Source organism: Tachypleus tridentatus, chromosome 12 (assembly GCF_004210375.1).
Source record: "Tachypleus tridentatus isolate NWPU-2018 chromosome 12, ASM421037v1, whole genome shotgun sequence".
Lineage (NCBI taxonomy): Eukaryota > Metazoa > Arthropoda > Merostomata > Xiphosura > Limulidae > Tachypleus > Tachypleus tridentatus.
Window position 1 is genome coordinate 6831896 of NC_134836.1, and position 26846 is coordinate 6858741.

General features: G+C 30.8%; 1 protein-coding gene across 1 annotated transcript in view; it reads right to left on the bottom strand.

Annotated features, from left to right (window-relative positions):
• The window catches only part of Mtpalpha (monolysocardiolipin acyltransferase Mtpalpha), a 69106-nt gene that overhangs the window by 8910 nt on the left and 33350 nt on the right, over positions 1–26846 (bottom strand). Inside the window, exons 11-17 of the mRNA XM_076469694.1 lie at positions 22754–22920; positions 21281–21451; positions 18743–18965; positions 13935–14144; positions 13362–13557; positions 10850–10961; positions 5075–5165 (exon numbers count right to left, since the gene is read on the bottom strand). Coding sequence (XP_076325809.1) covers positions 5075–5165; positions 10850–10961; positions 13362–13557; positions 13935–14144; positions 18743–18965; positions 21281–21451; positions 22754–22920 — 1170 coding nt within the window. The remainder of the gene's footprint in view (positions 1–5074; positions 5166–10849; positions 10962–13361; positions 13558–13934; positions 14145–18742; positions 18966–21280; positions 21452–22753; positions 22921–26846) is intronic.

Consider the following 26846-nt stretch of genomic DNA (forward strand, 5'->3'; position numbering starts at 1 on the left):
AACAGGTGCCACCTTGGAGATTAAGATAAGCAACTGTTATGAAATTGTTGGAATGAATCATTACTATATGATATTTGGCCTGATACAGGAAATTATCTAAGGGATGACATATCCTCCAGAGTGTTGATATGATAAGACTTCTGAGCCACAAACTAACACTCTGAAGCCTCCTGTTGATCAACATATGCCCCTCCTCCCTTGAGGGAAAAAGCTGTGAAAATACTTAAATTTGGGAAAGGAAGCAGGACACTTGCCAATGGGTGGGTCCTGTCCAACCATCAACAAAGATTGTCAACTATATTATGAGAAAGGGTAATAAAAGCCCATAAATATTCCTGTGCTAGATTCCACTGGTTGTGAAGAGCCCAGTGAAGAACTTGCATATGAGCATGACCTAAGGAGATAAAAGTGCAGCTATCAAAGACCATATCCCTAAAAGTGACAAAACCTTGCAAGCAGTAAGAAATGGAGCAGTGAGAATGAAGTGAACTGACAGTCCTATCAAATTTAAGAAGGTTGTTTAAAAAAACAACAACATCTATTTGGATGAGGTATTAGTTTGGTTGAGGAAAAGCTTCTCCAATTTCATCAACCAAACCCTTTGAGCCACCGCCTTGGAGCAACTGAAGGGTATGATGGATAAGAGAACTGTTTAGAATGAGCTAACAACACCCAGTTATCCGTATAATAATGAAAAATATCCAAAGAGTATGGAGACGATGTGTAAAACCTTGAAACATCCAACAAAAAACATACATGGCCAATGCAAATTGACAAACTCAAGGGGCAGACTAAAAATATGGTTGCAACTGTTGAACTATTGGGATATTTAAGTACATATTTGGATGTCCATTTTTCTCATCCAAAAACCTGGAAAGAAAAAGGTGAGAAACAATTTAATAGTAAAACAGAAGAAACTGAGAAATTGATTGAGGAGGGCAAATCCGTGACAGACCACCAGTCTCTGGTTTGTTTTAGGACAACAAACAGCCTGGAATAAAAATCGGAAGAAAGGTGATTCACATGCTCACTGGCCTGTTGAGAAAGAAGGTCTTGAACTGCTCTGATAGATGATGGCTGGTAATGAGATCCATAAACAGAGGGAAGAAAATGAATATCTGTGGAAAAGAAGATTGGGGAAAAAAAGGAATTGTTGTAAGACAAGTCTGCATGATAGAACCCAAATAATCCACAGATTTGTGACAAAAAAATCACCAAAATGTGGAACAAATCTGCACAAATAAGCTCCAACTGGTTAGTCACACATACTATTGGCATTGTCCTAATCTACATCAAAGAAAATGAGATAAGCCCCTAGAAGAAGGAACATGCAAGAGATAAAATAGACTAGGATGGGAATAAGGACTTGTCATGGTTTCAGATGTGACAAACAAGTTAACAAAGAAGACAGAGTAGTGTTTTCACATAGTGATTCCACACGTGAATTCAAATTGTCAGGAATATGGTCAAAACATACTGCTGAAGAAAGGGGTATACATGTAATTCCATGATATAAGTAGGAAGCAAACAAAGCTGGAACAATGTTGCAACTTGATTCGGAGGATCCCTGCAACAGTGAAATCACATGTGTAAGATGAAAGCCAAGAACAAGAAATAAGCCAACATGGAAGTGACAAAGGAGATGCTGTTCTTCAAAAAATCCTCAGAATTTTGGCACATAGCCTTGGAGAGGAGATGTATGGTAGATAAATATGGTAGAAGTGAAGTAAAACCTCCCAAACTGACAAAACAGACCTCACCTGCTGGAAGTTTAGAAATGGACAGTCAGCTAGATGATATACCAAAGCAAACTGATTCATAGCCTGTGGAAGGCAAGGCATGCTGGCACCCTCAACTAATTGGGAAGCAAATGCATGGCATGATTCCTAATATCTAGGGAATGTGGGATGACTAAATAATAATAATAACTATCATTCAAAAAAGAAGGATGGGAATCACAGAAAATTAGGGAAGGGGATAAAGCATCACATACCTAAAAATTATATCTAAAAATTCCATTGTAGACCTAGATGATTCCACAAGTGGACATTTGAAAACACAGCAAAATCCGGAGGTGGAAAAAAACTTTCTTTATTGAATCAAATAGGCTAGGCTTGTTCTTTAGAAAGTACATCAAGTACAGAAAAAGGTGGTTGACCCATATAATGATCAATCTCTTGGCAAATAATTGCAGATAAAACCAATGATAGGTCACTCATACTTGTCTCAAGTTCTAAAGTGCTTACAGGAGGTGTGATACCCAAAGTGATAACATTAACCTTGAAATTCATGGTTAAAAAAAATTGTTTGATAGATAAATACAAATGTGCAAGAGAGATAAAACAACGATTGGAAAGTGTATTGAAAATATAGGTATCAACTATATCAGAAAAACAATTAAAACAAAAAACTTCTGAAGTATAACTATTTAAGTTATAAAAACAAAGCACACTAAAGCAAAACTGTAAACATCTAAACACAAGCATCATCAAACAAGTAGTGACTGTCTGGTAGTTTTGAATAGAGAGTGTCACATGCATAATGAAAGTGTATGGCACTCCCATTGGTGGAGGGTTGTTGCATAATTAGCACAAGACACACACTGGAATAAGTCATTTCCAATCAAGTGGAGGCAGAAGGCTTGTGGCATGCACAAAAAATTTGTTTTTGCCTATAGGGGGCAACACCAAATGGGAATAGCTAGTTATGTGAGGAAAGACAATGTACTGTATCATAAACTAATGACCAATTCATGATAAAAGTTATTTAAAGTAAACTTAATGAGATTAAAACTTACAGTTCACCATCCAGTGAACAATTACTTTTAATAATTTTGAGGTTAAAAGATGTAAAACTATTCAACTGTTAAAAAAAAGGTGTAAGAATAGGGTATGACATAAATGTAAATGAACAATTAAAAATTTGTCAGGTTCTTTAATTATGACAGGAATGATTAGCCTCAACAAATCAGTTGGCTAAAAGACATTCAGATGCAAAAAGAATTCTGATTATTGTTTCCAATGTTTTTCCAATTATCAAAGGTATTTTTGAAATATATATTAAACAGTTTCATAAAATTATTCAAACGAATCTCAAATAATAACAATGGAGAATAATATTTTTGTTACAAAACATTTACATTTCATGATAAATGAATATTAAGAGTACCCATGTATGTAGGAGAGACTTGTTTAACTGATGTAAAGAGATGCAAAAAATATTTTCTGAATCTTTTGTTGGAAAGTAATTTTAAAGGTGGTTCTACCAAATGATTAACATATTTAAAACATGATGTGCTGTAAGTACTGTAATGATATCAAATATTAAACTGAATCTGTATAACAAGTTCTTCAGATACATGTGTCACAACACAGAAAATATTTCTTATATCTATTTGAGGATAACATAAGAAATTTGTGTGTGTGTGGAGGAATGAGATTAAACATCTTAACCAATAGGGATAAAAGGTCAGAAAAACACCATAGGGGTATAACTTCATAGACTCCAGTACCTTCGAATTTTACAAACAAAATTACATCAAGTTTCAAAAAATCGTGTGATCTCTCTCTTCAAATTACTTCTACAATAAAATTAGAGCCAAAATGTTTAGATTTTGAATTTTCTTTAGATGAATTTCATTGAATTTGTTTTGAATCAGGTGACTAAAAATAATGAAACTGCTAAACCTAATTTGTCACATTTTCCCAGCTGTAATCATTATTGAGATGGTAGAAATTGTCAAGTGGATAAAACTATGCCACAAATCTGTAAACTATTTATTTGGACCTCACTTTTACCTCAGATAGTTTGAAGTACAGTGAAATTTTGTAGTTATACATGTTTTGCTTCATGCTTTTTTAAGTTTTTGAACCTAATAATATCATAACTATATCATCTGAACTAATATTATGTTTTTATCACAATAATTTTTATCAGTGCTCCATTCTTTACTTGTGAAGTTACATTAGACTGCAAAATTATAAAATTCCTTACTGTGTTTTAAGATGTTCAGGATTATGCAGGGTCTTTGTTTTGTAAATTAGTAATAAATTTCCATTATAAGATTTAACTGAAAATTAAAAAGGAGGAGCACACGTCTTGGGGACAATGCTTCTGCAATACAATTAAGAATAAATAATTGTGCTATAAAACAAATTGGGGAAAGAAACTTAATATTGCAATACAATGAAATACCACAGTGGTATTTCATTGTATTCAAATTGACATACATACTTCAACATACTATAGACGGTAAAATTGGAATATCTAAATTGTGGTATTTTTAGAAATAACTTGCAAGTTAGCATGAAGCCATATCCACCAGCTATTTAAATAGACTGTAAATAAACCATGTTCAAAAAATTTACTGGCTCAGGTTTTTGCTGCCTTTTTTGAATATGAAGTAACTTATTTGTAACTTATATTTAAAAATGATGCTTGATAATATTTAAATAAAATATAATAATGCCTTTTCAGTTAAAATGATATACAACTCTCTTTAGTGTTTCAAGTATTGCTCTTTTCTAGAGGAATGTAATTATCATACACCATATAAATCATGTGATAGATCTTTAAATCATTTCCTATATGAGTGTGCCAGAAGTTAATTATTTTTCTCTTAGACAAAATAGCCAAGTTCCATTAATATGAAGAAAACTTTATTTCAGATAACTATTATTTTTGCTTAAACAAGCAAAATCAATCATGGCAGACTGATGGCCAAATCATCCAGTAATCCATGTCTTTTTCATTAGGTTTTGTCACTTGTTTGTCAGTTACACAATGGGCTATCTGTGTTATGTCCATCATAGGTAGTGAAACCCAATTTTTGGTATTATCATTTCCTTCAGTTACTGTTAAGCCACTAGTGAAAGGGAAGGCTTTTGTAACTTAAACATTTTTGGAGTGTTTGCATTACTGTCAAATTCAAAAGAGAGCAAACTACTGCTTACATTTTTTTGTGTTATTTCTAAAATACCAGTTTTAAACCTTTATTTTAGTATTTTATGCATAATATCAAAATAGGTTTTTCAACTTCCTCTTTCAAAACAGGCATCATAAACAGAATACTTACAGGATTGGCTAATATTCCTTCTTGAAGACATAAAACAGATTCATTTACAAATCTACAGATCAGTCTCATCTGTAGCTCTTCTGTGGTGTTCCTGGTAATAAAATTATCAAAATTTATACAACAAATGTAGCAGTATAAGCAAAGACAAGCACTATTTCAGGTGCTTTATTTCAGATGGGTGTAAATGACTTAATAAGACTACTCACAAGTGATGAATTAACTTAAAACCTGTGTGTGAAAAATGTAAAGTTAAACAACTTAAGCATAAACAACTTAGTGAATCTTAATTAGGGTACCGAAAGAAAGTAAAATTCTTAAATCTTAGTCATTTGTCAATAATGTAAGTGACAATCTTGTAAATGTTACATTAACTATCATTTTAAAAGAAATTTTATGTAACATTTTAACATTCTATTGTGGCTGATCTGTTATTTAGAGACAAACAACAATGTTCTACATATCAAATACAACAATAGATCAAAACATGTAACATGCTTTTTATAATAATGTACTACTGAAAGCATAAATTATATAAGGAAATCTAGTAGATATTTAACCTCTTATTCATGGTACAGAGAAGATAATTTGGGACTGTTTCTCATTTACAGATTGCATGGTTATACACTGCTATGGCTTAAGTTGAGGCACCTAATGCTATTACATTTCTGTAGGTAAGTTAGAAAATAGATTATTTTGATAATCATGAAAAAACTTCAAATTGGCATAATATTAAAAAAGGGAAAAAGATAAACAATAAATAGATCATAAAATGAAGCTCTACAAAATCAAGACAAAATACACTAGAATTAGCTATAAAAATCTTTAATATAAATTAAAACAGAAACATCACCCAAAGTTCAAGTTAGTATTTTAGAACAATTACAGTATCTATATGACAGGTCTAAAAAAATTCAACTTTTAATTACTTGTCGGCTTATTTCACTGATAAAATTTATGAAGTTACATCAGTGATGCACAGCACAGTACACCATTTTCTTTGAAAAGAAGATACCAAAAATGATTATTACAACTATTCAATTAATACATGTTAATACTTATATTAAGCCTTTGAAGGATGCTGGTAACAAAGTTTTGTTTTTCAAGACTAAAACAGGATCAGATTGTCAATGATTTCTTCTCTGTTTCCATAAGAGAGTATGTTAGCAATATTCCCAACACTGAATATTATATGGGCTATATTTGAAATGATCTGAATCATTAATATATATTACATTACTAATGGTAAAGATACTGAGAGATTTACAACAGAGTAAGAAATGTGGAAAAGACAATGTTTCTTTTCTCATTTTTAGTAGGACAACAGACAGTGAGAGTTGAAGAGTTGCTTATGTTATTCATAATTTTAAAGAGTGTGATAAGCTAATACAATTTTAGGATTTTTTTTAAACATACTGATTACCTGTCAAAAACTTTATTTATACAGGTTACTGATTAGGGTTTACTTATACAAGTTTTGGTCTCTTTATTTAAGAAATGACAATGGGGGTTAACTAGTAGGATGGTTCATGGGATGAAATGTTATATGAAAAGGACTTTTTAACGTCTCTCATATTCTCAAGAGACAAGAAGGTTAAGAAGACACCTTATTAAATATTACATCATATTTTGGAGATTGATGTGATAAAGACCTGATTTCTTTGTGCTGTATCGTAAAGATAACAGGATGAAAGAAAAGAAGTTTAACAGTTGAAAAACAGGCTGTGTTTAACACAGTTATATTTTTCTAACAAGGTGTTTAGGTTTTTATGGAATGAGGCATTATCAGCAGTAATGGAGAAAGGCATATTATAGGAATATAAAAGAAAGAAATTAATAAAAGGATAGCATTGAAAAACTAAATGTCCCTTGTTGTTCCCATATGTATAAACAACAAAGAGAGCTTAGAAAATACTTGAACAAATGAATCAATTTGGTACAAATTAATCATAAATTCTGAAATTATATACAGCACTTTAAAATGCTGTATAATTTTGCTGTTGATTTTGAATCTTTATCTATTACTGCACAATTAATAGGTTACTTTCAGTATAATTTCATGAAAAAATATTTTGTTAATTTGGTAAAAAATAAAAAGAGGGTCATAACAAGCACTTATTTTTTAACTCTCTCACTATGAGCTCAGTCATCTGTCTGAATTTGTAACCTGAAATTGACATATATAGTTTTTAAACTATAACTTGTATTTTGTGTACCTTCACAGACTTTTGCAAGATTTCTGTAATTGATAAGAGTCCTTTTTAAACAATAAAACCAGAACTTTTAATAAAGTATTTCCATTAGAAATGTATCCATGATATAGAATCAAAGTGTTCACTGCTCCAAATGAGTGCAAATTGCTTTTCATTTTAATTTTTAAAAATAGTTTTTTTACCTGAAAAGTCTCACATTTCACTTCTCTAATTTCTAAAACCTTGTAGGTAAACTTGAAATGTTGATTTTTTTCCCAATAAAATGTTTATATTTTAGCTGTTATTTTCTCTAACTCTATACCAGGTTGGTAAATTTCACTGACCTTGTAACCACTAAACAAAATTTGAAAGAAATCTAAATTTTTCTTTTCTAGAATGATTTCATCTTGTAACATGAAACTACATTTTTTATCCTAAATAGCTTTAATATGTAACAGTACACACACACACACACACACACACACACATATACATGTTTATACTTATGTTTTATTATTTTATTGTCCTTTGAATTATGTCTAAATTAATATTTATGCAATACAAATTTTAAATTACTTGGTGAACATGCAACTCACATTACCCTGTCAAATTACACAACATGTGATCTACTTGAGAGTTGCTCATGAGCAGAGCTCATGAAATTTTTAAAATATTAGTATTCATTAGTTTACCTGACTGAACCCAAAAAGTTTCTAATTTTTACATGCTATTTACTGTTATAATAATATATAAGGAATACACATGAAAAGCAATTAATAAAGTATCTACCTGAATCTTTTGTGTGTGTGTGTGTGTGTGTGTGTGTGTGTGTGTGTGTGTGTGTGTGTCATTTGTCAATGTCACTTGATCTTACTTTTTAAACTAATGGTATTACTTTACAAGATAGTTATTTTATTTAATTAAGTAATGCACCAAAGAACATAAAATAAGAACATGTAAAAAGCAGATAATGTCAGGTAATTACCAAAATTTTCCATTTTCTAATTATGCAACAAGAGACATTACAAATTCAGCTGAGCTTGTCTATGTGTTGTCTGTGGGAATACACTTTGAACTGGAAGTGAAATAGACAATTCTCTTTTCATAAAATAATGTAGTATGATAAATTATTTGACAGATTAAAATGTTGGTTTCCTATTGGTTATAAATAATATAGCATTAAATGTCAGAGAAAACTACTGGTCATTTCTGAAAAAGGATGTGACAGGTGGGTGAGGCAAGAAAGTTCTGATTTTCTGTTTGATGGCTCTGTAACTAAATAAGATTGAAGGCTATATAATTTATGCTTTGCTTGAGCAATAACAATATTATGAGTAATTTATATTAAATTTTGTATTTCTTCAATAGGTGGTAAATAAATTAGAGAAAAGATCATACCTAGAAAACAAATCTCACAATTCTCATACATGTGGAAATGCAAGATTTTTAAAATATTGCCTTATAAAATTAAGAACTTGAAATTTATATAACCATAAAATTAAAATAATTGGCTATATATGTCATGATAAGCAGGTAGTTTAATTAAATTTTGAATATAGCTCACTAAAACCTTAGAACATGTGCAAAGAAAAAGAAAAACAAAAAGCTCCTAGAGAAAGTGTTATATATACTTCTATAACTAAAATGTAGAGACACAATATTCCTTTAATCTTATGACTACTGGCTTTTAACAATGCCCATATGTCAAGATGCTCTTGTCATATTTCATTCCAAAAATAAAACTAGTGGAAGAAATTGTTTGAAATGTGACAAGAATTTTCCTTATATTATGTTGTTTCATAAATATAGAATATTTTCGTTTGACTTATTCTACTGTTTGTAATAAAGATTTGTTATTTAATCCAGTTAGTTGCACTCAAATTTAGAATAGTTCATTTGCTAGGTGATTTTTGCTTAGCATTAAAATACTATTTCTAACCTTACAGTTTTCACATTTAAACTGCATAATTTGTAGGATATCCAAAATGAATATCAAAAGTTTCTAAGGTTTATGTTTAGATTCTACTTTCTAATATATTATTATCAATGCACAGTACAACAAAATGTTTAAGAAATGGAAATACGTACTAACTTTTATCTCTTTGTTGCATAACCTCAAAATAACTTTGTTGGGTCATATGCATGATTTACCATTTTACAAATATTTAATTTTTAACATTTTATTTTCCTTTCCAATTCTTCAACTTTTATTTATGTTGACATACTTCAACAGTTCTCCACTGGTCTATGATCAGCAAAGAATCCAATTTAGTCTAAGGCACATCCAGGAAAGCAATGAATAAAAGAACTTCAATAATAATTAAACCATTTAAGTATAAACTTTAAGACACAAGTATTACATAATCAACTAAAATACAAAAGTCAAACCTAAATGCAATTTCACTGTCTATCAAATTAATATATACAAGGTAAAAAAAGTCCTAGAGTTAACAACCTCCAAGAAAACACTTAGGAACTATACACCTTCAACAGTAAACTTTTACATTGCTAAGTGTTATGAATGTTATTCTTAACAACAGACAAAGTTTTTTTTTGGAATTTCTCTCTAAAATGCAAATACCAGTTAACTTTCCTACCCTCATTATGAAGTACAGCAGGAAATCAACTCTTTTTATTGGCTATAAGTATGGAACCCTAAGCTGTTGCTTTGCAATACAGCTTTTACTTTGCAACTGGGTGTATCTTATCTTAAAAGTAAGAAAATTTTTAAAATAGTTATTTCTGGGACAAGTTCTTGGACTATTATAAATTTACTTGTAAACAATCTGTATGCTATACTTTCAATGTTTCAGAAAGAGTATTTACATTTACAGATACAACTGGTTCTATACCAGCTCTTGAAATTGATGTTTGTAAGAAAGAGTGCTTTACAAAATAAAAAAGCAGTTTAAATTATTATTTCTAGGTTTCTTTTAAAACAAAGAAATAAAAATGTAATTATAAAACTTTGAATTATAATTTACTTAATAAAATAACTTCACAGATAATAAAGTTTAATTAAATTTTAATCTAATGCAGTAACATATGCAAAATGAAATTCTGAAGTGGTGTTAAGCCTTATGGGATTAAATAACACATTTATTTTTTGGTTGAATAATGAAAATTATTTTCAATATTACTAAAACATTCCAAACTTGGTACAAAGCAAGGTTTAATTTACATGCTTTTTAATTAATTTGTAACTTTACATATTTTCCAAGTCTTTCAATTATTTAGTGTACAAATATATAATTTGTTTAACTTCCACTTTACAATTTATGTTTATGATTTCTTATAATACTTTTATATGAAATTATTTAAAGAATAGCAAAAATGGTCAGCTACACAAGATTTACATTTCTGATCAAGTTATGTTTGTTAAAAATTGATCAAAGATTAATGATTTTTTTCATCATTGAGACAGAATTTAACTTTCAAGCCTTGAAAATCTCCTTTCTTAAATTGTAAGATTAGAAAAAAACTGTTTTACAAATTTTTTATATCATTATGTAAAGTCAGACGTATTCATTATCACTAAAATTTAATAGCCAGACAATAACAAAAAACCCATAAAAATTGAACTTACTGTTTAACTGGAACTAAGGCATATTTCTTTAAAATTCTCTCAGCTTCAGGATTAATGTCTCTTTCTTTAACTCCTGGTGTATAAACAAAACAACCCTTTCCAGACTTACGACCTAAATCAATAACAAAAAACTTGTAGTCATTTTCTGAATACTAATTTTTATTCACTGAATTTTTAGTAAAAAATATCTAATTTTAAACACAAAGTAAAAAAATGAAATATGACCTCTTTACAAAGGCATTTTCATTAAAATTAGTTAACATCCAATTATTTTTGAAATAATGTAAAACTCAATAATATAATTTTTGTAATTGCATTTATATTAAAGCTAAAAAGTTATCTGCCACCATTGTTACTTTTGAGCTAATGACCAGATGGAAATGGAAGGCATCTGTCACAAGTACTCTACCACCTACAACCCACATTAAGAGTATAACTGTCACTCTTATCATGCATCAAAAACTTAAAGTGAAAAAATATTTTATGATACCATAAAGGTTTAAAACCTGCTCATTACCTCCAAAATTCAGAACTGTACTTTAGTGTCAACCCGTTTCTTTCAAAAATATAAAATGCAACCCTTGGATTTGATATAAAATAATGTGAAATATGTCTTATGTCTGATACAAAATATGAGGAGTGTGTCATTCAGATGTAATACAAAATAATGCTGAACACATATTTCAGATTTGAAGCATAATAATGTAGAGTTAGTCTTCTAGAGGGAAGGTCCCATCCAGAGAGGTAAATTACAAATAAGAAGGAATGATCCCATTCAGATTTGTGGAATCTGGCATAAAACATCAGACCTGCAGTTAGAGGATTGTCATGCCTTCTGCATATGCAGAACACTACTATTCTACTCTTGATTAGTTGAATTGTTCATATTAGGAGGATTCCTCCATGGTTCCATAAAACCCTATTTCCAAAAGCAGTAAATTCCTGATACCATCACACCAGGCATTGCCAGAGATGATCCATACCTGTTTTACTTAAAAGTTCATTAGTGTACAGTCAAGAATGAACATATTTATGAAGCAGTATACTGCAACAATGAGACTGCAAGAAGTCTTATGGAACACTCTTATTTCAACTGCAAGTGTTATAGACTGGTGAAGTCACATGAATTTTAAGAAACAATATACCTGGACAAGTACCACTAGCAAACAGAGTGAGATTTGAATAATGTAGAAAAAATACATGCTAGTAAAATCACTTAAAACCTCACAGATGAACTAAAATGTGTAGGATGGCCACATGGTGAAGACTATTCCTGGCTGAGAAGAAAACTGCAAGATGATGTAAATAGTGGGATGAATATAAGAAGTGGTCCACATACCTGCCAGAATGACTTCCTATGAAAAAAAACAAAAAGGAGTAGCCAAGGACAGAAGTAAGAAATGAATTGGAAGTAAGGATAAAGGACATGTGAAATAAAATGATTCAGATGGATAAATATTCCTAAGTGGGACCCACAGAAGGAAGCCATGTAAACCACATAATGTCTCAGAACTTTAACTGGGCACTGAAGGCAATGTGAAAGAAAGATGAATAAAAATGTGAAAGTAGGGAAGAGAAATATGGGTGAAGATGTAAAAACCATTACAAACAGCAATAGTAAAGGTACAAGGGAGAAAGGAACAATTAAGATAATAGAGAACATAGGTGCAGCCATCAAGGATGCAAGAGACATCATGGGTAAACACATTCTGATATTGATGCTCACAATGCCAGAAAAAGTAGCAAATAGGCATCCAACAAAAAATGAAACAACAAACAGAAAGGACATGAAGAACAATGTTGAGAATCTAAACCAGCAAGGGAGAGTAATGAGGAGAACAATGAATATGAACAAACCAAAATAAAAGTAAAAAACATCAAATCTGAAGCCAAAGAAAGAGGTGGATGTTCAGCTTTAGTGTTGGAAGCATAAATGGCTGTACCTGGAAAATGAAAGTACACGATATCATGATTAACTACTGATGTACAAGAGGGAATAGCATACCATGGAAAGGAATGAGTTTAAGATATATTTGAAGTTGCAAATTGAAATCACAGTTCTGAAGTCAAGAGCTACAAATCATAAATTAAAAAAATATGCTAGATATCTGGTCACTGTCTTGCCAAATCAAAAAGTGAAAATAGTGTTAAATTGCATAGATGGAGTCAGCTGCAATAAGAGAGTGTCACACTCTTAAAGATGGAATTTTGCTGCATCCTCATTTGCACACTAAATATACTATAACCACATAGTATACAAGCAGAGTTAGGTGGGAGTTTCAAGGCTAGCAAAACATTGCACAATAGAAAGCAACCAAATTGAGGATAGATTTAACTGTGAGGGGGATTAAAATAATCATATTGGAATGTACTATGTAGAAAATAAAAATAGTTGCCAAAATTGGTGTAATAGAGAATATAAAAATAAAACAAAATATATAGATTTAAGAGATTAACAATTTTATAGGGTTCATAAGGATATCAAAAACTCCAGAGCAAAAAGAAGCCTCACCCAAGCAACCTGCTGCTACTAGATCTTTCAAGATTCCTACATCTGAGCCACCAAATCTTTCTCCAAACACATTAGATAAGTCTTCTGCTATGTGTGCAGCAACATCAATGCCAACTTCATCAACCAGTGTGGCAGCTCCAACAGGAAATCCAAACTTTTTGGTCAGAGAATCTAGTTCCTTCACATTTGTACCTTCCTGTTTAATTTTTTTTAAAAAATATTTATTTGTAGAAATTGAAACATCCTATAAAACAATAGTTGATTTATCCACAAGTTTCCTCTTGTAACATATAATGCAAAAACAAACTCACCACAAAACTAGATATTTAAAAAAATTTCCTCAGTATATTAAGTCCTTGTGGCAAATTCAAAAGTAATCCATACATCACAAATCACTTTCAGAATTACAAAAATTTTAATAACTTCTACAAAAACTGAAATAAATATCAAAATTTAATGCATAAAAGCTATTAATTTCACCTTATTTATATTATACAGAAAATTATAATCACTAATTACTCTGTCCTCACAAAAGTGAATCCTGGCATCCATTTTCTCTGTAGATGTACTTACTTGTAATATTCTCATTGCTTCAGCCAACATAGGTGCTAAAATACGAGTTGTGTAAAATCCTGGCCCATCTTTTACAGCAATTACAACCTTTCCTTGTTTCAGTCCAACATCTACAGCCATCGCTGCAGTATTACTGGATGTTTTGTCTGTGGTGATCACTTCAAGGAGCTGCATCTTGTCCACAGGAGAAAAATAGTGCATTCCAATGACCTAACAAGACAACAGAGGACTGATAAGTATCCATAACTTATAGAACTCAGTACATATAATAATAACTAAGGTTTTGTGGTAATATTTAGGATTTGCATGTAACAATTGATGTTTCTTTGCATTTTGGGATGAAATGCCTCCATTTCACTGTAACTTAACCTAATATATATAAACACACACACACACACACGTAAAACAGGTTTGTATTTATGATTTAAACTAGCAAAAATGTGCTATAAAAAGTTACACATGCTAGTAAAAATAAAACAAAAAAACAATCTTGTATAAACAAAGAAAAATATCCAATAAAAACTGTTCCTTCTATGTACAAGTCATACATACCTATTACATGTCACAAAACACTAGATAATTGTTTCCCAACAAACCAAATGTAAGAAGTTTCTAATGTCAGATAGTACGATACACATTCAACTTGCATGGGTGCAGACACACTAATGTTTCAAAGCGATACTTTCCAATTTATAATTAGTAACTTCCTATACTTTATTTGTGATTCTTCTTCACAGCAATGTACAGCTTTATGAAATAAGTTTGTTTTCTGAAGCCCTTTAACTAATAACTGAGTTGAGGTTTTGAGCAACAGTCAAGGTTAATTTTATTTATAAGCAAGGAGATTCTAGACACAGATTAAAGTGAGACAGGTCCATACTAACTACGGAAAGTGAACAAAAGAAAACAATAAGATGCTATTGGGTCACCAACTATCTCCACAGCAGAAGAAATTATTTAACTCTTTTGCAGTAGACGTGTAGAATTTGCAAGAATAAAGACACAGATTTCACTTGTACAACAACGTATGTGGTAACTCTGAGATTTCTTAAAGTATTCTCTCAAAAACTGGTATGATTTTGTTAAAGATCATAAGTATTTTGTAAAAAATTGTTTCTATTAAAATCATGTTATTTTTCTTTTCTAGTTACTTGCATTGAAACTAATAGCAAATCAAGATTTTCATTTTCAGTAAAAAATATCTTTCATTGTCTTACAATTTTCATGTTTCATCTGCATTATCTCTAACCTCCTAAAATTATACCAAAAGTTTTTTTAAAAGGTAAATGTTCACATTATATTTTTCATTTTCTTTACCATATCACTAACTCTAGCTATTATCATGAACTACAATGCAATGAAATGATTAATTAGGAAGTAAAAAAACATCTTTTGACTTTTTTGTAGAATATTTTTAAAAATGTCATTTTACTTATATTCATAATTTTGGATCTTCTCCTCACATTTAACTCCTTTACCAATTATTATTTATTTCAACACAAGTCAATGGTGACCTCAAACCATATTTTTTTGGGGACATGCTTAACCCTTCAGCACGTAATACCGCATACCTTGAGAATGGACGCAAAGAATGTAGCATATTTAAAAATGTTTAAACCTTTAAATTATGCATTTTAAAATACAACTAATACACAATTAACTAAAATACAATAATAAGACCTAAAATACATTTCATACTTTATCTTTAATTATAACATATTTAAACTCTGAAAGTACAAGTATCATACTTGCTGGTGTATAAGATAATACAATGTATAAGATAACCAAGAATGTTTAGAGTAAATTAAAGTGTACTTCTTTGAGGTTTTGTTGTCAAGTAAATCTAGGATGTTACTTTTGTAAAGAAATTCTTAGATGTTATTTTTAAGCTTCTAACCTGTACTCTATGATAATCAATACAACCACAAATGTTTTTTTTATACTCTTCAAATGCTACAAACAACATTTAAATTATAAATATGTAATAAACAACTTTACAAAGAGTCCATCACAGTTAAAGACCTCTTCTATTATGAAAAAAATACTAATCCCTAAGATACAGTGATCTACTATAAAAAAAAATGTTAACAAGATATAGAAACTAAGTTATTTTGATATTTTAGGACAATGGATGAGATTAATACACTTCAAATAAAAAAAGTTAATTAATTGGTACTAGCATGCGAGATAAATAATTTCTACTTACAAAGACTTGAAAAACAAATATGTGATTGTAACACAATTAAATGGTAGTATGTCAACACAATTACCCAAAAAAGCAAACAAGAGTAAAAGGAACAACGTAGTTTCAGGTTATATATGCTCTTAACTGGAAAGTTCTTATCAGAACTTTTTCTTTGAGCCCATGATAAGATGATGGGTCAAATCAGGCCCTGTTTCAAGAATAAAAAGTATTGTCTTATACACTAGTAAATACAGTAGCAGAAGCAACACAAAGACTTCCATAAACACTCACTGCAACTAACATTCTACATATATAGATAGATTGCTTAACCTGTCACTTTTCACTCAAGCTGACATTATCTACATTTACTTTTGTTATGGAAAATGCTTACTTAAGACAAAGAAGTGAGCTTCTTAGAGACTACTCTACTTCAGTATCACACAAACAAGGTAAATAATGTGAAAGCATTTGTGTGTGTGTGCACATGCATATAAAGAAACAATGCAGTTTCTCAAGCCTAGAATATACTACATGTTGTTTAGATAAAGCAAAGTCAACAAAGTTTCAATCTTTGAGAAAGTATTTAGCCATTTAACTTTTCTTACGAGTTCAAAGGAAATTTACCTAATTTTTTATTTCATGCTAAAAGCTTCTGGAAGTAAAACATGGGTGCACTGTAAGTGGGAATGATTGGAGGGGGGGGGATGTGTTAGGAAGTGAATAACTATTGGAAATAAATTCTCAGGTGAGGAAAATGATAATTTCTGAGACAATCAACACACACAATACACAGCTAGCTAGAATTCACGATGAATTGATGGAGTGACTGGTGTAAATGTTACTTAGATGAGTTTCCTTCAGAAAGTGCCCAAAGGAAGCCCATGAAGTGTGACATCCAATGGCATGTGCTCTAGATGGGCATACCTGTGTAAAACAGCATTTTCTCTCTTCCCATAAAGGAATAGAGGAAGAGGCAAATGAGTCTCAGGTGTCACAGAAATGGGTGAAATGAGAACAGAACAGTTCAAAAGTCAATACAGTTGGACACACACATTCAGACAATACCTTGTGTGTACACTTCAACTCTACCATCAGACTTCAGCTGTGGGAGGAAAGCACATAAAATATGTAGCATGGTTACAAAAAGCACGTGCTTATCTCAACTCTACTGGTCAGACTCTAGCTATATGAAGAGGAGCGCATGTGTGAAGTATATGAAGGATGACCTACACTACACTAACAGTGTCACAACCACAACACTTTTCACTATCTTGATACTACCTTGAGTCCAACTGGTGAGAATTATTCATGGTCCACCACCACAAAAGCTAAAAATTGCTGAGCAGCAACAGTCCTCTATACTTCACTCAGTGAAAGGACGGGAGGGAATTCACATTGGGGAAGCTCAGAAAAAAAAGAGCCATAATTAAAATAAAAGTATTCTTTTAGTCCAGAACCTGCAAGCCAGAGCACTAGACAGAATAATCCAACGTGTATGTTTCGTACAAGTCATTGTGCATCACCTCTTAACCAATGACAGCATGATAAGCTTAAGTGATGCATGTGACTTCCTACAGTAATTCTAACAGGGGTGGTGTTGGAAGGCTTGGAGCATGCATAAAGATAAATTTTGTATACAGAGGGCAGCACTGAATGAGAATAGCGAATTACTGTAATAGAATTATATTCTGTGTTGGATGTCAATCAAACAGATTAAAGGTGTCACATTTTATTTTTTAAATAAAGTTACATTTTGTGAACATTTATCATGTTGTTCTTATAAAATAAGCTAACAACACAAAATCCTACACAATAAACATTCTGGCTAGGACATTTTCAAATACATCAAACAAGCTTGCATATTTTTATGTGACAAGTAGGTAACCATGAACATGGTTAAATGTTATTACAGTGATTCAAAGTAAAAGATATCCAGAGGCAAATTGTAACATAGCAAAAACTAGGATGTCATAAAGCTATGTGACTGTGTTTATTCACATAATAACTGACCTGGTGTTAACACACGCCAAGTGCCCTCATGGGTAACCAGCACTCTGCCCTGACCAGTGGTCACTATTATCTTTACAGATACAATCCATGCACTTCTGAAATTTGTGACACTGAACAAATTAAACTTTAATTTTAAAATGTACTGTCATACTACTGTGATTAAATGTAATAAAAACAAAGCACGAGATATCATATTCAATAAATCACTCCATAAAATTATTGCTAACCAAAGCCCTTTCAGAAGGTAGAAATTTCTTTTCTCAGGGGTGAACATATAATGTATATTTAAATTTAATGCAGTGATTTCTCAAAAATCAGGTCACATAATTAATATCTTGCTGCTTTATATTTATACCAACTGTGTAAACAATTTGTAACATGAGTAAATATTTCATAATTAAAACATTTTTAAGAAAATATTTTAAATCATGAACCATACATTTTTATTCAAAGTATAGCATTTAATCAGTTTGATTAATAACTTCAACAAAACATTATCTAATGATTTTCATTTTTACTGGCCTGCTCCTGCAAAACACCAAATATTCATGAACGTGGTTTCAAAATAAAACAACTGCACTACTTCAAACTCTAATAAATGTCTAAAACTTACTTTCTCTGGTCGCTTGCTTGCTTCAGCAATTTTGGAAATGGGTAGAGCTGACGTGTTGGATGCAAAAATGCAATGATCTGGTATGCTCTGCTCTACCTCCTTTAGAACTGTATGTTTGATTCCAATATCTTCAAAAACTGCCTCTATGACTATGTCGCAATCTTTAAAGTGGGTATAATTGAGAACTGGCTCAAGGTTGGACAAGAAGCGTCCCTTCTCAAACCTGTAAGAGCTTATCTTTTGTTACTGTGTCATATTTTTTCATATATTTTTTGCCTCATTGCACTCCTAAAATGTAAAATAAATAAAAACACAATTTTAAAGATCAAAAATAACCCATTCAAATAATGAAGCATCAGATTTCATAAAACTTAAAATAAGTTAAGATTTTCAATAAAAAAAAAGGTGGTTTGAGACCAATACCTTGCAGATATGCTCTCCAGCTGCTTTCATGTCAGTTCAACCTTTTACAGTCAAAAACAGATGTTAAAAATACTTTGATTGTCAGTGCTAGAAGATAGCAGGGTTTGTTAATTTTTGCTGCAAGTGGAAATACCTGCTTGGTTCATAATCTTTTATTAATACCATTCTGTTTTAAAGTTTTATGGCTGATAATACATTGAATTTAAATACTGTAAAGTTTTGCCCAGTTTAACTGAATTTATTGTTTATTAGTGAAACAAGCTTTAATTACTTAATACTAGCTCCTTGTTAAAAAAAAACATCAATGTACAGCTAAAACGTTGCAATACATTAATTTAACTACAAGACTATTATTTCATCAAAAAATTAAATGAATTGTAGTTTACAAATAACTTACATTTATTTGTATTTTGATAAATTCACTGAAAATACATAATAACAGTAAGTCTTAGAACTCAATGTATGTAATTTTTCATTTTATGATAAATTACAAAAACAGATGAGTAATTCAGAAAATTTTCTTAAGCACACAATATAGATAAACAACAGAAATTTTCTTTAACTCACTATATTACTTGATATTTTTCATTTAACCTTACATGAACTTTTTTTAGATGTAGAGATTGTACCAACAATTAAGTTATTTATACTGCAAAAAGAAGATATACTTGAGATGAAATACTCAAACAGCTCTACTTTTTTGTTCTTGAAGAAAAATCACTTATCACTGTAATACTTGGTACGTAGGGATGGGCTGATAAAGAAAATACTGCCACTTTCAATCTATTGTTCCTACAAACAGATAAAGTTGAAATATAGTCTTATTTATGCATCTAACTGCCATTACTGAGCATTTCACAGCTTGTAAGGCTCTCAGCATCATTGAAAAGTGTTGTAAAGGTGGAGAACTGGGACCTAACTAGAGGCAAAGAGTTCATCTTTCCTCTTCCTTTTCCCACACTAGCCAACATTTGTGTGATTGCTTTAGAGCAAGAGAAAAAAAAATCATAATTCCAATGTAAATAATATTATCATTGATCCTGAAGTGATCTTTGTTACAGAAATCTGATGTTCCTTTAAAAAACTAAAGTACAAGGTGAAACAGAAATTACCAGCCAATAACAGATGGACATTAGATGAATATAACAAGTAGAATACTCAATGCTTTTTATACTATACAACTTGTGTCTTTAAGGAGCCAACACCTATATTATGCATGAAACAAAGAAGTAATAAAAAACAACACACTTTATATGAAATTCTGTGCACACATTCACAGAATACACTAACTTTCAGTCAAGTGAGAAAAATCACAAAACAAGTAATAAAAATATTTTGTAAATGTGAAATGATCTAAGGATGATATTTCCAAATATAATCCATACATAAATATAGTGATGATGTAGCTATACGTTTTTCATATGTTCTTTGCTTACTGTAAATTCTCTACCATTAAGTCTAAGAAGACTGACCAGTGATGAATAAGAGTTTATTGTATGATATAATATCAATATATGTGGTCATTCTGCAAGTGCAATAACAAAACTGGAATGATATTAACAATATATATTACCATTGTAAATAACAATACCATTGTATTATCAAAATAAAACAAATATTTACTCCTCATCCCACTTGAATGAATTTGTTTAAAAGAAAACAAGTAATAACAAAAAATGTGCAAAAAAAAAAAAGTATGATGTAAGAATCGTAATGCCAAAAAATACAGAAAGAGTTAGGGAGGTATTCATAAAAAAAACCAAAAAACACTACACAAGTAGTCAAATATTTCCAAGAATAAGTTTCATCTACAATTAAATGCTGAATTCCTGTCAGTTGCATTTAAATTGAATACTGTTATACACAGTTTTACAGTGAGTAATAACCATAAAACTGAGTCAGTACTTTCTGGCTACTTATCAAGAGATTTTTTTATGGTTTTGTATATTCATCCCTATCGTGTTTCTGTATTTTTTGGCACTGCCATCCCTACACCATGCTTAATTTTTGAAAAAAAAGGTTTTATTTCTTATTAGAAATATTTTATTTCTGTGGTATTATCATTCATGTTAAAATTGTCAGATTCTACACCAACTCTAAGAATAGTTTACTTACTCTGTTATTTTCTTCTTCTTAACAGCATCTTGTAATCCCTTTTCAATTTGATGTTCTCCTCGAGCCAGTCCAGCAGCAGTGACATCCTTCAGAGTCACTTCATAACCTTTGTCCACACTAACCTGTGCAATCCCAGCACCCATCAATCCAGCACCAACAACTCCAACTTTTCTGTAAAACAGATATTAATTAGTCAGACCCACCTCAATTCATACTTAACTGCAAAATTAATCAGTAGCTTGAGCAATTCATGCAACTGGCAACCTTAACATACTTGCAAAATAATTAATAGGTTAGTGAAATGAGCAATCTATGCATCCAGCAATCACAGCTTTCTTGGAAAACAATGAATTAGTCAGTAACATAATCAGTGATGTTGAGAAAACCCACTTGTAGAGAAAAATATATGTAAAAATGGTTCGTTGGGGTTGAGAAAATCTTTTATGTAGAGGAAGGAACAATGTTTCAACTGTTCACAAAGAACCTGACGATGACAAAAGAAGGTTAAAACGTTGTTCGCTCCTCTAGGTAACAAATTTTCTCGACCCAAATGAGCCGTTTTTACATATATATTTAGTCAGTAACATGAGTAACTTAGGGATGCATCTCCTTCCTCTCCTGTAAAGAAGTGAATCACTCAGTAACCTGAGTTAACCAATAATTCATCTACCTGTCTTCCTGTAAAATAGTGAACCAGTCAATAACCTCAGCAAACAAGTTATTCATTTCCCTGTTCTACCACAAAACTGTGAATCAGTCAGTAACTTAAAACCTGTTATCCTGAAAAACATGAATCAGTATGGTAGACGATACAATGTAAAAAATTCTGTTTATTGTGCAATGTTCCTATAATCAAATAAGATAAAATAACCCAAAATAGTAAATACTGTATCTAGTATATTAAAGTACATTTATCAATTCAGTTTTAAATTAAATTTAGATAACTTCAAACATTTGCCTTTTAAAACCTCCTCTCTTATGACATTCTTTCAGTCCAATAATACATCTCAAAAATCATACTGACAAAAGCATGAACTCACAAAATTGCAAGATTGTTCTGTAGTCCAGGAGATGTGGAAGTAAACCATATATGAGTAGTAAATATTTATTATTTTTCATTTTTCCATCAATCAAAACAGACTTTTTAAATCATTTGAAGCTTGCTTATCAAATAAGTTATGCCTGAATTTCATTTATTTTCCTATTGCTTAGAACATCAAAATAAGATAAATGCACATGATGCAAAACATATTCAAACCATTTTAAGACCTTAACTTGCATGTATTCAAAAAACAGCCATACTTCTATCTCAAGCAAGAAATTCTGACATAAAACATAATTCTGATGATGTTTACTGTATCATTAACAATAAACACTAATACAAAGGAGTTGCTTTAAATGACGAAGAATATAGCTTTAAAAATTATGGTAACTCCAGTAAAATAAGAAACAAGTTTGAACAGGAATTTTTACTTGGCACAGGTGCTAGGTGCTCCAAATCGGTTCTTTTTACACAGAGTTTGACCATGGTAAAGACCAATTAGAGCTCGAGAATGAGGTGTCATTGCCAGTTCACCAAATCCCACACACTCTGCTTGGTAGCCAGCAGTGGAACCACTTTCAAGGCCTGTCTTTACAACCTTCAAAAAGTGAAGAAATAGAAATTTTGTATCATTACATCATATTTTAACCTATACCTATATTTTGTTAAATTAAAGAGCATGGCTAAGCATAAGTACTGTTAACCATGTACAGAATTTAAAATTCATGAAACAATTTTTTTTATATAAAATCTTAGTTTAGTTTCTTTTTCCCAACAAAACATAGAAAAAATAGCAGTGATCAAAATGTATCATAAATTTGCTTATTTTATATATATATAATACACACAAAACACAAGTCATCAGAATGCACCATTTCAGGTTTAAAATTTCAAAACTTTTCAAAGACAGGCCTCTTGGATTCCCATCATCTGTCATCCACCTTTTGTAATTCCACTTTACACTTAGCTACATCCCTGATTACAATTATATAACAGATTTAGCACTTACAAAATAGTTAATGAAAATATACCTTAACTGCTGGAACAGAAATTTGGTGAAAGATATATTAGAGGAATAATTCTGGATGTGAAACACAGTTTTAAAATATGATGGCCCGTTATCAGCCTAAGTACACATACTGTATATGTGGCATACAAGAAACACAAACACACAGGATAAAAGACAAAAAAACAACAGCAATATAAAAGTGAATTTAATGTAATAAGTAAGAAGTGCAACATCTTATAAAGTAAGTAACTTTAACATACTTAACACTTTCCGTCTTTCAAGTCACTGATAATCTTCTTGCTAACGATACTGCTGTATTTGTTGCAAAATTTAAAATAAAGATGTTATTGTAATTTAAATAATGGTGTGATTAAATTTCATTTACAAAATATGAATCAACAATACTCATTTACAACTCGTACAGTTTTGTTATATATATTACTATGGAATAATCTGAAATATTATTGATTTGCTCTTATAAAAATTAGGCATGAAAAATCTCCTCCCATCTGGTGAACAAGTTCCGTTCACAAAAGGTTTAGTTTCATAATTGTCACTGTAATGCATACTAATACCTATAGCCTTTGTGTAACAGCTTTGCTACTATCAGTAACAAACAACTTAAACTTAACGTGTGCATGCAGTGTTTCCAAAAGCCCAGGTTGTAGCAACTGCAAGAAGACATTCTCTAAGACTTAGTTGTCTACTTTTAATATCTTGAAGAATTTACTTTGATTTCCATATCCACATGTACTGATGTTGACAGAATTTATTCATAGATTACCTACGCTTGCACTCTTAAAATAGAGCAATGATTTAATTAAGTCTAAGATGTAATGTTAGGTCTAGATCTATACATGTGCAGCTATTTATTCTAGATCTAACATTAATTTTTAACATTGAATAAGGGAGATGATTCAGATAATTCACATTATTTAGGCATAATGTTAGCATTAAGCCTAGAACTAAAGCCAGACTAGTTGAATTAAAAAATTCCAATAAAATACTGATGGAGTTCCCAGGTATATTGTTTATTTATCATCACAGAACTAATATTAGAATTCCAGTCTTTAGGCTTAACAATTTAATATGTTAGATTTTAAGGATTAAGTTTTTTTAACATTATATCATATGTCTAATCATCAAGACTTTCAATTTCATGGAATTTTTAGGTATAGTTCCTCTATGAAAATATCTACTATTCATGATGTAACCTAATCTTAAATGCACACATCTGAATATAGACCAAACCTAACATTATGTTCCTAACTGGTACTAAATCGAAATTTAGGCAAAGAGCATAGTGTAATGATAGAGCTAAACTGTTAGACACAAGTTAAATCTAAATAAGAAGATAATATAAATAAAAAAAACAAACTTGTTGTGATTCGTTTATAAAACAAAACACTCAATAGTCTTACATTGTCCTAATAAATAATTAATAGCTCTATTAATTTTAGAGTAAAAGTAATAATCATTTATAATAATTAACATTACTGTAGATGTGGTAATAAACTGATTGCAATATTGCATACTAAATGGAATAGATCTGGTGGCAGATCTAACTTAACTATAAAGTTAAGCCTCATGACAACAGAGCCTAGAAGATGGGGTAGCCAGAACAGAATTAAAGAGCATGCAGATAAACAGTTGTGTTGCACAAACCTGGATGGCTTTGTACAAAAAATAACCAGAGGTGAGTTATTCTGGTAAAATAAAAATTTGTTCAGTTGTACTGTTTCATGTCAATAACCAGGTTAAAATACAATAAAACAATTACAACATTAGACATTACCTTAAAATTACTGGTAAAATAAAATAAACCCAGGCTACTAGATTTGCAAATTTAAAACCCAGTACACACACACACACACACACACACACACATACAGCTTTTCAATATTAAAAGTTTCTTAGTTTAGATGCCTATCATTAAATAGGAATTCATTACTGAGCTGTAAATTCTGACACTTCTAGTCACTCTGGCTAAGAAAAGCTAAAATATGTTCATTCTAGGGTTGTTTGTGACAACATGATATCCTACCCACTAGATGTATACACTATTTAGTTTTTACTTCAGATACATCATGTGACAGTACTAAACAAGATTCAGAATCATCTATTGGTGATTGCAGTCTCATTGAGAAAGCAACTAACAGCTATGATATTTATAACTATACAGGATACTAATAATTAATATAGAATATTTAACAGCAGATTGTTAAATTGTAATTATGCTGTACAAACTACTACTTTTAGGTTATAAAATATTTTTTCTCTACTGATAATTGTCATTTTGCACTAATATGTATATGGTATATAAACAAACATATTCACAATAGTTAATTCAACAGTATTTATGCTAAAGCTTTAAGGAATGATCAATTATTTATATGCAACTTAATTTTTCTAAAAATCTATTTCATTATCTCAGTGGCATCATCATTGTAATAATGACCCAAGAAAAAATATAGTCCAATATAAATGAACTTAGGTAAATCCAGAACGATCACTTGTTAAAATATCATGTAATTCCTTACGGTGGTCTCATTTTTCCAACTGATTCCTAGGTGGTTACAGGGGATCCTTCTAGTAAGTATGGCTACAAGAATATCACTGTCTTTCATACAATTGATTTCTTAATGGGGATTTTTTTTTGTATTGTGCCTTATTTGTAAAGTAAAAGAAAAAAATGGGGGGAATTCAGTATACTGGTTGTTCACTAAGTGGCACAAGAAGAAAGCCGGGGACATTAGAAATGTAAATACCTCCTTGAAGTAGTTGCTACAGCAAGACAACTCATGGACAGTATTGGAAAGCCTGCCTACTGTGAAATGCATTGCTGAAAGTATGCAATTTTGTAGGCAGTAATACATAGATCTTTGGGATGAAAACAAACATGAGCAAGGATCTGAAAAGCCATAAAACCTTGTGGATTCACATAAAGTTATTGCAGATCATGATAGACAATTAATAAACATTTGGAGAACTCAGTGTGGAGACGTGCAACATACTTTTTTATTCATAACACAATTTGAAGTGGATGACATAATCACAGTAAAGATTATAACTAAGTTCAAATTTGTGAAATACTATACCATAATAGCTGATGAGGTCGCATCTCACAATGTTGGATGGACAACTTGCACCTTGTGTATATTTTGTGGCCATAGGCAAGCATTTAAGAAGATTCCATGTAGTTTTTTGGCCAGGATATTACATGATAGAATAAATAAATTTGCATCGACGAAGCTTATCATCTTAATACAAAATGATGATTCATTTATCAAGCAATAATTAAGTAAGACTTCAACAAGCCACAATGCACCCAGAACTGGCTGTGTATATTCACTGCAGTGGGTGAACTGTAAACAGTCAACTTATTCTTTTAAAACACTTCCAAGCAAGATGGAATTCTGTTATGCATTTTTAATACAGATTTTGTATCTGTGTTGAACATTAACAGATGAAAGGTGTGATGCTTACATTCATTTTTATCAAGCATGACTCTACTT